Genomic DNA, 18,530 nt, shown 5'->3' with positions numbered 1-18,530 from the left:
TGTAGGCACAATTTGCACTGTCTTTTCTGTGAGTCAGAAGTTCTTGTGGCATACAAACATGTCAACTCTGATACAGGCAAGTATTTTCTAGATACTGCAGGTGCTGAAGTGAGTCTCTCTTGATGTTTGATCCTTCTTTCAGCAAGGATGCATTTTCTTTTCCCCCTTCACCCCTGTTGCTTTTGGGCAGTCTCTTTGTCACATCTGATGGTCATGAATGTTTTAGCTACCAAAACTTAGGAAAAAAGCTTCATCTCAAATTGTTTACTGAATTACATGTGTTGTGTCGTCGTTTCCGCCCCCCTCCTGCCCCCTGTCCCCCCCTTTTTTTTCTTATGTTTTTTAAAAACGTGTATGCTCTTGCTGGCAGAAACACCCTGGCTTTTCTTCCCTGATTACAAATACGTTGCCAGAATGTGAACTTCATACTAGCAGCAGTCTTGAGAGTTTGGGAACCTGTACAGAGAAAATATGTCACCATACTGTAGAAACTAAGAAACCTTGCAAAATATGGCTTGGGTATCTGCTTTCACGGCTGAAGAAATGTTTGGAAACCACTGTACTGGCATGTGATCCTGTCAGTGTCACCTCTGGTCTGGTGTCATCTTATGTGTGGAGCCTGAAGCAATAGGTGGTGTCTTAAACTATACGTGTGCTTGCCACAACTTCTTGTCAGTTATGTTGACCTGGATATTTTTGGCTTATTTATTTCATTTCCCTCAAAACTAACTAGTGCTGATTTTTGGGGGGTGAGGTAGGGGTGGGGGTGTGTAACCTTTTAAAGGTAACAAGACTTCAACACTCTTCCTTTTTATGAATAAATCTGAAAGTACCTACAACCTTACATTGTTAGAACAGCTTCCTAGTTTAGATTCTTCCTTCTGTCGTCTTAAATAATCAGTGTAGTATTTGCCTACATTGCCTGTATGTTGTGTGACTTCATTCTGTCTGGAAGAGCTCTGGCTTCGGAGCATTCTGCCTTGATTTGGATTGAGGTGAGAAGCATTCAGCTTTGAAAAAGTTAGTATGCTTCAAGTATAACTTCTTAGTTCTGTGGGTATGAGGTTTCTCCCCTCCACCCTAACCCCATATTCATTCAGAGAGAGAAGACAAAATAAAGATGGAAACCAGCAGGCACTTAGTGTAGCAATTGCAGAAAATACAACTTCACCATGTGTATGGATATTATTTTCCACTTATATATCCTTGACAGAATGGTTAGTGAAGCATGAAAGTATTTTGCTCTTTTTCCCATCTTCCTCCTTTACAGCACTTAAACTTCATTGTACTGTTTAGACAATGTATTTAATTTTTAAGATGCTGAGTAGTTAACTAATAAAATAATTTGAAGGGTATGTTTGATACTTCTTTCTTATAATTAAATATTAATGTAGAATTATTTGACTTTGCTACTGACCCCATGCATCTGTTCACCTTACTGGGATATCTTACAAGGACAGTGGCAGGTGCAGGCAATTGCCCACTTCAGCAGTGCTTTTGACGTACTTGATATGTTTCTCTTTCCCACAGGAAAAGCTTTGCCAGCAGAAGTACAATGTCTCCTGCATAATGATCATGCCCCAATACCAAAGGCAAGGATTTGGAAGGTTTCTCATTGATTTCAGTAAGTGAAGTGTTTTATTTACACTTGTGATCCAGGGAGCTGATGGCTGTTATAAGAAATTGTAACATATGAAACTTTATTTAACTTGCTTTGTTGTTTTTATCAATAGATAATGGGATTTCTGTTTATATTTACATAGGATATAAAAGCTCTCTGAAGTGAAAACTTACTGCTGCTCTGTTATTGTACTCGAGGAAATTGAGAATGGATCTCTCAGCAGTAATATTAGCTCACAAAGCTATTACCCTGAATGAATTGTCTAAATTACTTTCCATTTTGCCTTGCTCATTAGTATAAGAGGAGGCAATTATTTGTGATTATAGCTAAGGAGGTGTTAGTCCAAGGCATTCTCTTCATTCTGATATTTCTAACTTATATCTTCTTTTAGCTACAAACCTGTTTTAGCTGAAGAATTAGCACATAGAAGGAATGTATTTTGGTTTTTGTCATGAAGTTCATCACTTCCTTAGTGGAAATTGTTACCAAAAAAAGCATAGGTGCTCATGGCTGTATATGTACTTGCTGCTTTATTTTGCTGAGTTGTCTGACCTTTTAGAAAGCTTCAGGCACACTTGTTTAAATATAGATTTGTTATTCCCCAAATCTTTAAGCTGCAGTGGAACTCTGAACAAACTTGTCTAAAGAAACTTCTCAGCTGAGTGTCATTACTACTGAATCCAACTTTCTACTGTAATTTAGAGGGAGGATGGTAAGGAATTTGTGTATATTGTATATGGTTAGTTTTCACTATTACTTATGTTTTTTAAAGCACTGTAGAATTACATGACAATAGCAATAGTTAAGATAATAGGATTCCTGCCCTGAAGGTGTATGCAAGAACATTAAAATGCAAATAATAATACATTGCAGTATAACAGCAGGACAAAGACAGTAATTTGTAACTGTAGAGTTTTCAAGTTCTTTGTCTTTAGTGTCGTCATGCTGGGTAGAACACTATGAGTTGATAAAGATACTTAGTATGTCTCCTCATTGTATGGCTTTATAAACAGTCTTCACTACACCCCTGTGAGTTAGGTAAGGATGGTTCTGGACCACTTAATCCACCACTGAAATGTATTTGTTGCTGGAGCCAGAACAGAACAGATGTTCCATTGTGTGCCTTCTGCAACCCTTTAGGAAAGGCAGTGAGAAGTACCACATATTTCTGGAACTGTGGAGTGAACTTTAAGTTCACTTAGGTAGAAATTGGCCCTGGTTTAGGATTAGGATCCCTTCATGCAAAAGGAGATGGGGAACTCTTACTGGGCACAGCTGGTAAGTACTTCTAGGCTTTTTCTTTGTTTTTTACTCTGTGGTGTCTTTCAAAAAAAGCGCTCTCAACAAACATTAATCTAGTTGAGTTTGCGGTAGTTATGTCTACAAAACTGATGGCACAGCTACGAAACCTGTGGATTCCACAGAAGGTCTGGATGTGGATATGCTGTGTCTTTCTGGATCTGTGCTCTGTTACTGTCCCGTGTGCTACTTAATCTGGAAAAATCAGTAGGGTGTTCTGTCCCTGTTATCCTTCTGGAAAAATCTGGAAGCACATTGGGTTGTTTGAATCATTAGGATTTCTGTGATAACTTGCAACATGACCTAACGGTATCCTTAGCTTGAAGCTTATCTGGTGCTATTCTTACACCTTTCCTCTTGCAGACATGTTTGTATCACAGGTGTAGACTGCAGCTGTATACATACTGGGTGTAGTCCAGAGACCAGCTTCAGCTTCTGCTGTAGCTAACAAACTGCCCACTTTGTGAGCATCCAGTCAGTCCTTCAGTACTTTTCCACAGCATTTTCCCTTTGTTTTCTGGACAGAGGTTCCCTTAACTAACTGGGAATCAGACTGTCTCAGTTTCCAACAGAATGAAGAACTAAGAGGTGACTCAAAGTCTGGCTCTGTAGTGATTTATTTACTTTTTTTCTTGGAATTGTATTTGTGTTTCTCTCTCCTATATTGTAATTGACTGACTACCATCTTCTTTGTACTTCATATCTGTTCACTTGTGGTCTCCTGAGAGTAAGTTGCTCTAACTGGCTTGAGAAGATGGGATATAACAAAACCCCAGTTATAATTCTAAACTTGAACAGAGCAAGTTCATCATAGTTTAAAATGGTTTTTGCCAGTAACATTATCTAGATTGTCATGTTCTCATAAAGTTATTGGAAGATAAATTTTATGCTCTGGATGCTGAGTCTTCATTTGTTATGTGGGTAATGCATCTAAACTGTTTTATTTTGAGTTCTGTGAAGCAGTCACTGGTACTTGTCTTTTTTAGAACAGTAACCAGAACAGTTTTTAGACTAAAATAATAAAAATGTAACTGAGCAAGTAATTTTCAGAAAATGATAGTTACAAACCACAAAAGGGAAGGTCTCAAGAACTGTGTGCAAGCAGTTGACTGCTCACATTACTTTGTATATATGTACACTTCACAGTTACAAAGGCTGGAAACAACGCAGCCTTAAGTCACTACGCAACTTTTGCTTTGTCAGCAGTCTGGTGAAAATGTAGTTTGTGGTACAGAATTTGCTTCTTTTTTGGTGAGTGAAACGCATTTGTTTGTTCAGATTGTGATGCAATGCATTCTTTTGTCTTGAACTAATTTAATCTTTACAGATGAGTCGATGTGGTCATCCTATGACTTGCAAGGGAAAATAAATTATTTTGCTAAAAGAAAAATAGGTATTTGTTTTCTGACCATTAACTATTTTTTTTCCCCCAACTTTTTGCTAATTACATTTAAACTTATCTAAATTTCAAATAGAAGCTGATAATAGCTTACACTGTAGACACCAATATAAAGCTTTGTATAAGGTCTATCTGTCTATCTCTTCAGGAATCTATAAGCTCACGTGGAAAAAAAGATTTTTAGGAAGAGTACTTTAACTTTGTGAGAAGAAAGCGTGCTGTAAAATGCCTGAGTTCTCTAGTCTGTCTTCAGCAAAAATTTCATGTGTAGTTTTCTGTATGTCATTGGTCATTTAAATAGAAATGTTTTTTAAAACACAATATATGTGTCTGTTCTGGTTTTTAAAGCCTGGTAAGATTTTTTTATTATTATTTTTTTTTCTTGGTAGGGAATTTACAGGGTTTGACTGTGGTGGAAACTTGTTGGGCTGTCAGAAATGGAAAAAAAGTTTAGTTCTAAATATTTATCAAACAGTGAAACTGTTGATTTGTAAAATTGCAGGCTCGATACTGCTTCATTTTGCTTAATTCACTTTAAGATAAAAACAGTTTAACCTGTTTTATTTTCTAGAAGCATGTCATACTGAAGTCAAAATTGTTTACACGAAGTCTTCATTTTGTTTACACTGAGTATGCTTTATTAAATATTATTTTATAACAGTCTGTTGATTTTTCACATTGGGAACCTAATTTTTACTTGGAGTGTATCTAAATGTACAAAAGCAGTTCCTGAAAATGAATAATGGTCTTAATTTGCTTGTCAAATTTATACCTTCCTCCCTTTTACAGGACTGATAATTCTTGCCAAACTATTTGGGTTTGGGCTTTTTGTTTTGTTTTCATTTCCTTGTTCTTCTTGTATTCTGTGAGGTTGACTGGATTGTGATTGCAGGGTTGTACCTGAGGGGAAAATAATTGACTTCTGCATCAATCTCTTGTATTTGCTGTAAATTAAATTTTGGGCAAGTAGACTCCAGCTTCAGTTGATCCAGAAACAAACCAGAGAGCAGGCTTTTATTGTATAAGATCCCATTCTGGGTTTGTTTCACTTCATGTCCATTTGTGGTGGTACACAGCTATCATTCCTGTCACGAGAATTATATATACTTGCATTTGGGTGAGTCTTTATATGTCCTCTGTCAGTTCAGCCTGCAGTACTGTTGTGGTTTTCACAGTGCAAGCACTGAAGCTACAGTGTTGTAGCTGTTCCTCTCTGTGCAGTCCCATTTCATTTATAAACTTTAGCAGCTTCTCTATACAAGAATTTTTTCTTTACTTTCTTGATTTGAGCTCTCATAAAGCCTAGAATCTTCATATGCTTTCTATTTCTATTTATTAGGCTGCAGTGCCAAAAAATATTAGTATTTCTTTATTTGACATATCTAACGCAGAGTTCAATATTACTAGAATGGAATACTGCAGTATTTCATATTTGTATTCTGTAAGTTTAAAGCAATCTTTCGATTCGCACTTCCTCACAAAGCTCATCTCGTCACAGTCCAGTATTTCTGCTTAGTGGATTGCAAATTCCATGCTGGAGGCCTAGCAGCAATTGGAGGGAAAAAAATACATGTGACAGTATTAGGATAAACCGTTCCAACTGTGCTGGCTAGTATGTTGATAGTTCATTTGCATCACAGTAACAACTGGGTTCAATACTGAGGAGCAAAGTCCTTGATAACCTTCTGTTATTTATCTTGAGGGTGTTTCTGGTCCAATTGATCGTAGCAGTTTCTTCCTCCCCTTCAGAATTCCTTCTTTTCATTTGCTTTATCTGTTCATTGTGAAATGATTATTCTTGCTCAAGAGAGGAAGCCTGTTTTAATGATGCTGGGATTCTATTTGGGCTACATGTGTTCTTTGTTTTGTTTGGGGGGTATGGGTTTTTTTTGTTTCCCTTGTCTGTATGTTTGGGAAAGTCAGTGCTGACTTTCTGACCTTTTGTATCATTTATTGTGTGCAACTTTTAATGGCCTTTTTTTTCCATTTACTTGAACTAACTCTTGATTCCGTTCTGGGACGTGTAGCTCAGTGTTTTGTGAGGAGACCATGATGGGGCAGACAATTCAAGTCTAGCAGTGGAAGAAACAAACAGAGTTTATATTACTTGGGGAGCTGTATTCTGGTGTAGGAATCTGGTATCTGTTTCTTGGTAGAGTGTTTTTTGTTTTTTTTTTTTCTTGTTCCATTCAAACAGGTGAGTAAATCTTCAAGTCTTGATTTGCAGAAGCAGCAGAGTCCCAGCAGTAGCAGCACTTGTGCAACAGCTAATGTATAACACCAGGGAAGGCAAGTTTCCAAGGGATGAGAGGAGCAAAAAATTGGCTCTACAAGTAAAGGGAAAATAAACTGTTAATTAAAAGTTACATTTTTCCCCCTAAATGCTTTTAATGAGTAAGCTTCAGAGCAGTTGATAAAGCAGGTCAGTACCATTACTGGTATTTATGAATTGGTAACCGAGAGAGAGATCCACTTTTTTGGTCAAAGTCAGTTAGGTTAGTGGCAACATTCATTTCTCAATAGGAAATGGCTCAGCAAAGGCCTGTGAACAAGATTTGGTGGGGTGGAGTGTTCATTTGCTGTTTACTGCTTTGAAGAACTTGACTGAAGATCTAGAACTACAGCCTGTTTCTTTGATCTCAGTTCTAGTCCTGTCTTCTCCTCCACTGCAAATTTCTACAGTTGCTTGTCCATATGAAACCATTTAGGGGCTTTTGTGCGCAAAAGCTGAATCAGTGAAATATTCTGGGCTAAAAATGGGTCGGGAGTAAAGACAGATGTCCTCGAAGGTGTTTGTTAAACCCGGATCACGTAATGATCCTGTATGCACTTTCGTTGAGAAGTAAGGGACGGTGATGGGGCAGTGAATAGGCAAAAAAAGGATGGATACTTTTGTAAAGTGCATTTTTGAATTCTTTCCAGTTTGCACTTGTTTCAGAAGATCTGCATCTCTCTATGGAAATGTGGAAGTTCGTCATTTCTTAGGGCTCAGTCATGCAGAAGTGGTAAGCATTGTCGATTTGAGTCCAGAGAATTACTTTAAGCACAAAAGCTGTCCCACAAGCATTGACACATAACGTACACCTGTATTGATGAGAATGGGGAGTGTGGGTTTATATCTTATTGCCAGGAGTTTTGAAACAAGCTCAAAAAACTGCATTGCATGAAACCTAGGTTAGTCTTCAGGCATAATTTAAGGAGGTTGTGAAGGATATGAGATTTTCTTCTGATCTTCAGTGCGATTTTATTCTCCCTACAAGTTTGGTAAAGAGCTGGTCTAGCGTGTAAAATCAGTTTTTCTGTGAAAGGGAAGACGTTTGGTTTCTGCTAAGCTTGAAGAAAAACATGAATATTGTTTATATGAATAAGAAATACATGAAAAAGAAATAAAACTGCTTATTTCTGAATATGCTCAATTCAAACAGTATTTTCTCTTCTAGGATCAATTAGTTATTTCAAACTTCATCATGGCTCCAATACTTCAAAAGCTCTGTTTTCTGATACAGACAAAAGGTTATTTTTGATTGAAAATAAGAATTTATTTTAGACAATTTTGGGCCCAGTTTTCTCCCTCATGTCTATTACTCTATCTTGGGTTTTTGCAGTGTCTTCAGAAGGGGTCAGGATTGAGCTTTCCATGGCTAGTTGCAGTTTGGACAGTGAGCTCTTCTAGTTCCATCTTCCACACTGGCTTTGTGGTGCTTTGGTATATTAGGAAGGTTTGGAAATGTTGCTGTACCAAAAGATTGATTTCATAACTCTGTTATCTCTGGTTCCTGCTATGGTGTTCCTAGGCTTTCTGCTTTAACAGCAAATTAGGTTACTCTTCTGTGGAAACCTGAAAAAGCAATGACTTTTTGTGAAGCACCATGTTTGTGCAGTCATCAAAAAAAAAAATCAAGTTGAACAAAACTTGAAACTAGTAATGAACTAACATGTGGCCTGTCATTTAGGGCTGATAGATGATACTAGCATTTGAGAAAATGTCATCCCTATTTTGAAGATGAGTTAACTTTTTTTAAATACAAAATATGTGTTGGAATTAAGTGGTGGAATAGAGTAAAAGTGCTGCCTCAGGTTTTTACAGTGGCTCTGAGAAAGTATTATATCAGTGAAGGAAAAGCCTTGGAAAAGGTGACATTTTCTTTACTGCAGGCCTTTGTTTTTTGGTAGGAAGTGGGAATGAGGCAAACAAGCAAAACCATTCCAGTATGGAAATGGTGTTCTTTTAAGAATACTTGAACGCAGAAACAATGACAGACTACTAACAGAAGCAGTAAAAGGGCAAAAGAAGTCAGAAGTAATGAAAAGACATATAGTTTTCTTCTTCATTATGATGAATTCACACCACCTTTGCTGTGTAGCCTTAGCTTGTGTTGAGTAGCTGTGTAGACTTGCCTCGTAGTAACAGGTTGGGGGTGGGTAACAGATTTAAAACTGTATTCAGCTGGAAACAAGACACAGACCTTAAACTGAAAAAACTTGCATTCTTTATACTAATTTATAAATTAACTTCTGGAAAACAAAGCAGACTGGAAAGAAAAAAAAGGTAAAGGTGAATGCTGTAATGGACCAAATCTATTAGGAGAGATCAGAGGAAGTGTGTTCACATGTATGGCATGTAAATTCTGGTAGCTTATGGAACTGCTAGGAACCACTGCTGATATCTGCTTGCTGTTTAGAGCTAGCCTCAAGCTGCAGTGGGCTGTAAGTGGTTGGATCTACTTCTTTGGTATGTGTTTATATAGAATTGATAGTCTAAATCCCTTAATCTGGTCTTGGGAAGTAATGCACTGGCCAGAAAGTAGTCTCTTGGAAAAACTACTTTAAGAAAATCAGAAGGAATTTTTTTAAATGTATAAGTACTTTAATCAAATACGTGTATGAAGTAGAGATAACATTTGAAAAATGAGGGTGTCTGTGGAATGATGAACTCTTTCTGTAAACACCCCTTAGACTGTTCTTTTCCAAAGTCTGGTGTTAAGATGTTTTATAGTTTGCTGTAACAAATAACTGAAATACAGTGGAAACACAATCTAGGAATAAACACACTTTGAAAAAATCTTGTTTACAGTTATACTTTGCTATGCTCTGTAAACAGAGTTGAGATGGGCATGAAGTGGGACCATATATTTTTTTAAGATAAAATTTATTTTAACCAGGAGCATTTCAGCATTCCCGTTCTTACATTACAATCCTGAAAGAACTGTTTTGTTACTGCTGAGGGTGTGGCAAACAATGGAGGGTGAGAATGAGAGGCTGAGGACAGAAACAGGATTTTTTTTTTTTTTTTTTAAATCAGCTTTATTGGAAAAATGTATTCTCAAACTACACTTATGAAGTCAACACCACAAATCTAAGGATCTGTATAAAACAGGCCTGTGTTGTTTATTACCTGTGGTGGCCCATGTTGAATTACTCTGTTTGGGTTTGGTTTGGGGTTTTATGGGGGTTTTGTGTGTTTGTTTGTTTAACTACTGACTGACTGACTTGTGTACCCCAATACAGAACACTGTGTCAATCTTCTGGTTGTTTTTGTTGGTGTGTTTACAGATGTATTGTGTCCAAATGAAAGGTTGAATTACCTGCCTTTTTTCTTTAAGAGGGAGTTGAAAGTGTCTGTCTGTGGGAGCTGTGAATTTGTGAGGGAGACTGAATGCTGCTGCTTATTTTATGTTCTTTTCTTGATGATTGATTATGTTGCTGACCTGAAGGCATGAGTTTGGCCTCTCCTAAATAACTAATAAGGAACATTCTGTCAAGCTGAGATTTAGATGAGGGGGGAATAAAGATGGATTTTGAATCAAGCTTTGTTGACTTAAGATTATTCCAAGAAAATCAGCCTTTTGGGATTTCTTGGCATCGCTTTTATATAGCTTCAAGACTGTGCATTTATCAGAACCACAAAAGAAAGCAGGCATGTCACTTCAGATACAGAAGCTAAGACTGTTTTAACTGAAGAGCATCCTTATTTCAGATAGCACTGAAAACAGCTAAAAGGCAAGGCCAAACATGGTAACAATGACAACAAATGTTTGTTGGACAAAGCTGTCTTTATAGGGCATTAGTGAACAGTAGAAGCCATCTGCCGAAGACTGGTGGCTGCAAACAGATTTAAATTAAGTAGTGCATCTTTAATGATCAGGAATTTCTACTTTTCACTTCAATGTGTAGTTCTGTTGCAGCAAGTCAGTGGACAAAGTGGGTATTTTGTAGCCTGTCACCCTGTTGTTGAGGCACAGTGAGATCTCACTTCAATGTGACAACCTTGTGGCTCTCTTAATGGATATCTTTCTTTTCCAGTGCCATCGCTTTTATCAGGCAGTTCTACCTTATTGTAAAGAAATTATTTTTTTGCTTGTTTACTGCTGTTTTGAATAACAGTAGATTGCCATGTCTTGGGCTGAGCTTTTTGAAATGTGCTGTAATAGATGGATTTTTGTGTTCAGTGCTTGGTAAATAATGTGCACTTTTTTTATCACGCAGTTTCTGTATCTGCTGGCTAACCATGTATCACCACGAGATTCCCTAATAACCTCCTTCAGCTGTTGGCTCTTTCTTCTAAATCTTACTTGGCTAATTCCTTGTTCTGCAGCATGCTTTAGTAGAGCAAATGAACAGCAATGATGTTTTGCTGCTCACGTAATCAAATGCAGTTTGCATCTTCTGTTGTGTCTTTTGGAGTGTGTATCATGACCACTTACCTGAGCAAATACAGTATTTGCAGTGATTTCCTAGATGTGCCTTTTGATGTCTCAGTACTGACTCCCCATTTTGCTTTTGTTCACTTTCTTTAGTACTACTGGGCTGTCTTTTGTGGGTATGAATAAAACAATGACAGGAAAAGCTCTTGGGCTCTGGAACTTGGTTATCTACTCAAAAACTTTTAAATACACTTTTAGTCCAGGGCATCTGTCACTTTCCAAGTGTGGTAACAATTTTCCTGAGCCATGAATCTGGTGAATTATGTTAACAGTCAGGTTAACACTCTAGCTGAGAGTCGGAGCTTAATGGTATGGTTGCCATCTGTCTGTGCTGGTTGGCTTCAGTGCCATGTAAAGGTTCTGGGCATATTCAGTTTACTCGTTATATTAGTCATGGCCTCCTAGGTCCATCTTCCTATCTTGTCAATTGAGTCTAGTAGGAGTATGTAGAGCCTATAAGAAGCAAACAGGTGGTATTTTCTAATGAGCACATTTGATACATTTTTAACAATGGTATTCATGTGCTGTCAACATTAAACACCAGAAGGTAATGGCAGGTCTTAAAGGAAATTCATTCCACAGTTACAGTTGTATAAACAATTTACTGTTCAGTGTCATTTATTTAATAATTATTAAATGTAGATTTAAATAATAACTTAAAACATTGCTTATAAAATCAAGAACAATCCAGCCTTGTTAATGGTCTTCTAAACTACTTAACCTACTGACAAATTTATTCGTCCCATTGGTAGTCAGGACTGATGCCCTCTGTGCATGCAAGTCTTGGTTTTAAGGGTACTTCAATTCCCTTTCTCTTGCTTATGCTTTCACTCCGCTTACAAGTAGTCCACTTTGTACACAGAACCCCCACTCAAGGGGTTTGCTGGCAACTGGCACAGGTAAAACAAGTGTTAGCCAATTAATTCACTCCAAGGGTGCCTTTTGTTGGTCTGACTGTAATGCAGTCATCTTTACCTTTCCTTCCCTTCATGAAGGGCATTTGTTTAGCTCTAACCTCTTCTCTGAAGCTTTCTGTAAGGAACTAAAGATTTTGGGCCCCCTATGTTGAGTTTACTTGAGGATGTGGAGAGGAATGAGAGCTGGCATTATTTCTTGTAACAATAATGAGAGAATCTTCGGCTTACTCTGTTCATCATGAAGAAAGCTTTTCTTTAACCAGACAAAGAAGAAAAGAGAATGTAGCAGGTTGTTCACTGATCTAAGCATCTCACGTTACAGCTAGTCTTTCTTTATTTTATAGTGTTTGTGTGGATCTTGGCATTGGGGTACTTTGAAGCTGCCTCAAAAGTGCTTTCAAAGAGGGTGCTAACACCTATTTAAGGTCCTCTATCTTTGACTTTCCTCCCGTTGACATAGATAAGAACAGTTCAGAGGCACACAGAATAGTTATGGAAAAACGGTAACATGAATAAGTTTTAGGAATCTTAAGTCTTAATAAGCTCACACTTTCACCTTGCCTATTTCTGCCTTCCACTCATGGTCATACCTCTGAACTTGGAATGCTGAGCTGACCTAACTGCATTGAGCTGTCCTGTCTGACTACTCAGCTGTTTTGATTTTTTCAACTACCCTTTTGAACCTGTGTCTTCACAACTTGTTCGCATAATTTCAAAATGAAGTATATGATGTTTTATAAGACAAAAGGAAGTATCTTAGGATAACTTGAAATGCTAGTTTGAGGGAAGTCTTCACTTTAGATACTGGAGGATTATAAAAACAGTTACTAGCACTTGCCGTTCTTTCAGATCTCTGGTTTGATACAGAACGTTGCATGAAAACTTACGAGTTCTTCGTTTCCATATTAAGGGACTTATTTTACTTGGTTATGTTTCAAACAAAACAAAGTTTAATGGAGAAGTGCTTGTTTCCATCTGTCTGAGTCTGGTAATTAATTTGTGGGGGCTGGCCTTTAAAGAGACTGAGAAGAACTTAGAACATGCAAGGGCAAATAGTTCACTGGTTGCTTCTTTCATTCTGGATAGATTCTCATGAATACATTTTCTTCTGACACAAATATTAACAAAATATAAATAGGAGTTGCACAGTGCTGATTACATAAGGGCAATCTTTTGAGCACAAACTATTGCTTACAGCTTTCAGGCAGGCTCCATTTTATGACTAGGGGACTCTGAGAAGTAGATCTCAAGCTGTTACCAACTTCTGGCAGTAGTTTGATTTTGTTGTGTCTCTCTTGTCTGCTCAGGTTTTTCAGCAGTGCATTGGCATCTTTGAAGTGTGTATCTGGAAAGCTTTCATAAGTAACTTGATTCTGTCTCCGGTATGAGAGTTACTTCAGTGGTGTTGGGATACCTCTGCTATGTGTGGAAGCATGTGTAAACGTTTATATGTGTGACTGCAATGTGCATGTGTAACTATGAACCTGAGCTTGACAGGTTTAAGTTACACAATGCATGAGGAAAAGCTATTATCCATATAAATCAGACTGAAGTCCAGAATGCTAGCATAGCATTAAATTCTCATTTTGCTGATGTAGTGTGTATGTTTCTAAATGAACTTCAGCTGTGAAGGCTACATTCAGTCTAAAGCTGAGGAAGGATCAGTAGATTAAAACCTGTTCTTACAATCCAAGCAGCCTGCTTCTATTTGACTCCCATTTTTATGACATCAGTACACTGTTCCTATCCCTTTCCTATCCTCCAGCAGCTCTGGTCAGTGGTGATATTTTTGATCTGACTTCACTGGCAGGTAGACTAGATCAGTGGACTTCATTGCTGACTGCTTAAGTGCATAACATGATGAGGTGAATAACTGATACGATCCAAATGCTTAACTGCATGTATTGTTGCTCTAATTTGCAATGCAGTTAATCTGTACAGCTGGTGCAGAGGTGCACTGTGCATTTGAGGTCCAAATGTTCCTGTTCATTATGTAATTGCTCTGGACCAAGCAATTAGTTGAAATACCTGTGAGTTTGTCATCTGTTATTTAAACAGCTGCAAGTGCATCTAGTTTAGAGGGCATTTTCATGCTAGATATAATACTTCCTGATAGGAAAATAGGTTTAAAATGGGCAGAAACGCATCTACAGTATTAATATAAAAACCACAAGTGTGTTGAACCTTCCCCAACCTTTGTCTGGACACAAGATCATAGATGTTCTAGCAAGTTCTCCAAGATGAATCCTAAATAATAGGAGAATATATTTACCTCTTGGTGAAGTTTCTTATAATTGTCTATCTTAACACTTCGTGGAGACCTATACTTGTTTAAAGTATTTTTTTCACTTTTTCATAACAGTAGAAAAACATACAAATGCAGTGACCTTTGCTGTAAACTCAGTGCACTGTAAAATATGATAGAGTATTTGTATTAGTTTCTTGTACTGAGCAATATTCAGACTAAATGGTAGGAGATGGAACAAGGTGTACTGTACTTTAGAGCTGTGTGATAGTGGTTAAGGAGAAACAAGTTTGTGTACAGCTAATTTGGTTCCTAATTCAGCATGAGCATTTTGGACCACAGCATAGAAGGAAGGAGCATGTTGATGGATCCTTAGTTCAGAAGGTGATTGAACTGTGTTTGCAAACCAAAAGACAGCCTGTGAAGTTGCTTGTCAAATAGGAATTCTTGAAGTGAGGTGGAGTAGACTTGTGTCCAACTTCTTACTTAACAAACGTGTGGATAGCACCAATGACCAAGACATGCAAACCTGGCAGTTTAAGGGAACAGTTGGCCCAGAATGGAGTGTCCTGAGGGTCCAGAGAGCTGTTTGGAGGTGACACAACCATGATGGTGATGTGTTACAGCCACCAGTTGGAATGACCACACTTGGCACATCAGAAACTGACTTGAACAGAACTCCTAGGGGAATAAGTAGACATCCAGGTCTTGGGCTTCTTGGAGAGTGGGGTTTGCAAGAGACAATTTGATTGGGGTGGGCAGGGGAAGGGGGCCCTGTCGCACTGCATTTGAGATCCCATTATTCCAATTTCTCAAGTCCTAAAGACAAAAAGGAGAAATTGGAGGACTGTGCTCTGTCGTAGAGCTGTGACCTTGTTAGGGCTGCAGAGATGCAATGGGGTAGCTCAGAAGACTGGACTGCTGCAATAGATGGATAACAGTCTCTTCAGGAAGGACAGGCAGGGAAGCCAAGGAGGGGAGGTTGTGCCCTACACAAAGGAATGACTTTGAAGCATGGAGCTCTGCTACCTGATGGGTGGTAGGCCTGTCAAATCTGTATGCCTCAGAATCAGAGGATAGGGCAGCTATCATGAATACTGTGGTGGGCATTTGTTACAGACAGCCTGATCAAAAAGGGAAGAGGATGAACCTTCCAAGCGACTGGATGACATCTGCTAGTGGAAGGCCCTTGTTCTCAAGGACTACTTGAAACACTCTTCTGGAAGGGCAGCACAGCAGGACACAAGCAATCCTGCAGACTTCTGCAGGGTGTTTGGGACAATATTTTGACACACATTTTGGAAGGACCAGCTAGGGCAAATGTTTTGCCGGATCTGCTACTTGCACATAAAGAGAACTGATCAGGCAAGTAGTAGTCAGTGGCAGCCCAGACTGTAGTGGCCGTGAGACAGTAGGGCTTCAGATCCTGAGGGAAGTGAGGAGGGCAACTAGCAGACTAAGGCCCAGAATTTTACCTTCTTTAGAGAACTGGTAAGTGGTGTCCTGTAAGAGGCTGCTGTGAAGGGCAAAGCACAGGACACGATCTCCAGAGGCAGTTTCTTCAAACTGCAAATATGTCTCATTCTAATGTTCATGAAAATAGCAGGCATGACAGCAAGCCTGCTAGGCTGCAGGGAGAGCTAGTGACTTGAGGAAAAACAAAGTCAGCAAAAGGTACTGGTATTCCTTACATGTGCAGGAATGGAATTAAGCCAAAGCTTGGTTGGAGTTGAAACCATGTGATGTGGAAAGCAACAGGAGGGCGCTTACAAGTGTGTGGACAGCCAGAAGAAGAGTAAGCAAAACACGGCCCTGCTGCTGAATGGAGTGGGCATTGTGTGACAACATGGGGGTGTGGTGTGTGGTGGGGATTTTGGAAGGGATTTGAGGTACTTGGTACTTTCTTTGCCTTGGCTTTCACTGATAGGGCCTATTCTCAGGTGTGGCAGAATTTAAGGAGCAGAGAGAGATGCCATCCATGATTAGAGAAGATCAAGTTACAGACTACTTAAGTAAAATGAACATACACAGACTCATAGGACCAGGTGAGATTCACCCAAGGGAACTGACTGACATGATTGCGAGACCTCTCCCTATCATGTTTGAGAGGTCATGGCAATTAGGGAACATCCTTGATAACTGAGTGGTGGCAAATGTTACAGCATCTTGAAAAAGAGAAGGAAGAGTAGACAACTACAGCAATAAGTGAAATAGATTTGTATTATCACGATGTTACAAAGATGATAGAGTATTTGACTTCATGTAAGTCACGTATCAAATGCTAAGGTACCTCCAGATCTGCATAAATTCTGTCTGCAGGTATTTCTACATATGCTGTTTTCTGAAACTTTTGCTGTTAACATTAGATTAGCTTGTGGTAGGAGAACTTACTTTGGAAGTAAACTTTAGGAAGTTTGGAAGTAAAAGTGCTGTCAGCAGGCTGTCATTTAAGCCTTGTGTTGCGTAGATGCATTTTGAACTGGACTTGATGATGTGGTGCTCAACACTGGCAGCTTTCTTTAAGCCTATTTATAGGTCAGTGATGTATTACTATTGTTAGTATAGCTGAACAGGTCCAGAAAGATAAAATGGAGTTCAGTTGTGCATTGACAGCAGTTCTCTGTAGCTGTCCAGATTAATTTGATTGCAGTGGCCTTAGTGCATGGCTGGAGAGCAAGTATGTGCCTTAGAATGGCAACAGTGCTTCTGTCTTTGTTGTCTGTTTTGTCCTTGATTCACAGGCAGTTAAGCCATTTACAACTCAGCTGCTGAATGCGTCTTGTAGGCAAACTGAAGCTGATGACAGTTTACCTTATTATGACATGCTGTATGTTGTAGCAGCTCAGTAGCTGTTTCATGACTCTGTGAGAGCTGACAACCTGACAGTTGTTTTAAGCTATGTCATTCCTGTTTGTGAGTTGAAACCAGTTTTTAAAATGGGCTTTCTATGCATGCAAGGCTTGAGCAAGTTTGGAACCATTTAAGTTTGCTTTTGTATTTTGCTGTGAGGTGAATTACAGTGGCAAAAGAGACTTAATTTTGGAAGCCAAGGTTAATAGATTTGAATTTGGTTCTTTATATGGTTTGTTCCCCACCCTGATTCTCAGTTATTACCAATTACAAGCATACTGTCTGACTCTTTGGGTTTAAAAATGATTGGAAGATTATTCAGATGTGATAATATAGTGTCATCTGTTTTGTGGGTATTTTAATACATAAGCAATAAATTAATGCTCTTGCAATGATACTTCTCCTAAATTTTGATCCTTTGCACTTTAAAAGGTGGAGAGTGTTTTTCTTCTGTGGAAATGAAATAAGGATTCACAATAGAAATTTTCTTCTTTGAAGCGAGGTACCGTGATGATGATCAAGCAGTTTTACTAGGAAGCATAGAAAGTGATAGCCTAAAAAGCCTGAGAGGAAGCTGTCTTGATGAAACCCTGCTGAACAGAATAAAGATTTCCTATTTCCTAAGTCCACTCTTGCTCAAAGTCCAATAGGTTACGGTGGCAGGGTTATTGCTGAAAGACTCTTAGGAGGTATTCTCATCTAGGGACCTCTGCTACGTTGCATTTTCTGTACTGTTCTTGTACTCTGTAAGAGTTGCTCCTATTCAAGAGCTTTGTGTGTTATGTTTGTTAATAATTCTGTGAATGTGGAGGGATGAAACAGGATGTAAACATTTCTCTGTAATGAGTGTTTGCAGTGAAGCAAAGTTCTGCTTCTTCTCTTGTATTAAACTACCACCAGTGTGGTTCTATTTTTGAAAGAAAGACTGCGTTTGGCTGCAGTTTTTATTGAAAGTAAGAGCCAATCTAATCTGCAAATGAGTAAAAAAAAAAAAAAAAAAAAGTGAAGATCTAAGTTTGAATTACAAAATTTGAGTGAAGAGTTGTGTTCTCTGGAACAGCTAGGCTGATCCAAGATGAGGACTCTGGAGTACTCTGGTACAACACATCCTAATGTTAAGATGTTTCTCTTTTTGGTTTTTTGGGGTTGGGTTTTTTTTTTTTTGTAAACTGAGTTCTGTCTCAGTTACAAGAATGTAACAAACTTTCTTCACTAGCATTTGTAACTTTCTTATTCACAGAGATTAATAATACTGATTTCCTAGACAGTAATATTGAACATGACTTCTTAAATAAGATCAGAACTGTGTTTTGTCTCCAGTGCATTATGTGATTGATATACAAAATGTTTCTAGATCACAGACTCTCAGATAAATTTCTCTTAAAATTTCAGTGTAAATTATTTACAACTTTTTGTAGCAAACAAAAGATCTGTCCTAGCTGAAATGTAGGACTTAAGGATCCCTACCCTCAGGGTCCACTTTGAAGACTCTGTT

The 18,530-nt window shown here is 38.4% G+C and overlaps 1 protein-coding gene across 11 annotated transcripts in view; it reads left to right on the top strand.

Moving 5' to 3' along the window:
- Positions 1–18,530, top strand: part of KAT6B (lysine acetyltransferase 6B) — a 120,895-nt gene that overhangs the window by 85,470 nt on the left and 16,895 nt on the right. For all 11 annotated transcript variants that reach the window (XM_052798665.1, XM_052798667.1, XM_052798670.1 and 8 more), the window contains one exon: positions 1,531–1,624. In XM_052798665.1, coding sequence (XP_052654625.1) covers positions 1,531–1,624 — 94 coding nt within the window. The remainder of the gene's footprint in view (positions 1–1,530; positions 1,625–18,530) is intronic.

Source organism: Harpia harpyja, chromosome 10 (genome assembly GCF_026419915.1).
Source record: "Harpia harpyja isolate bHarHar1 chromosome 10, bHarHar1 primary haplotype, whole genome shotgun sequence".
Taxonomy (NCBI): Eukaryota; Metazoa; Chordata; class Aves; order Accipitriformes; family Accipitridae; genus Harpia; species Harpia harpyja.
The sequence above is the reverse complement of the archived record's forward strand: the minus strand, read 5'-3'. Positions and strand labels throughout refer to the sequence as shown.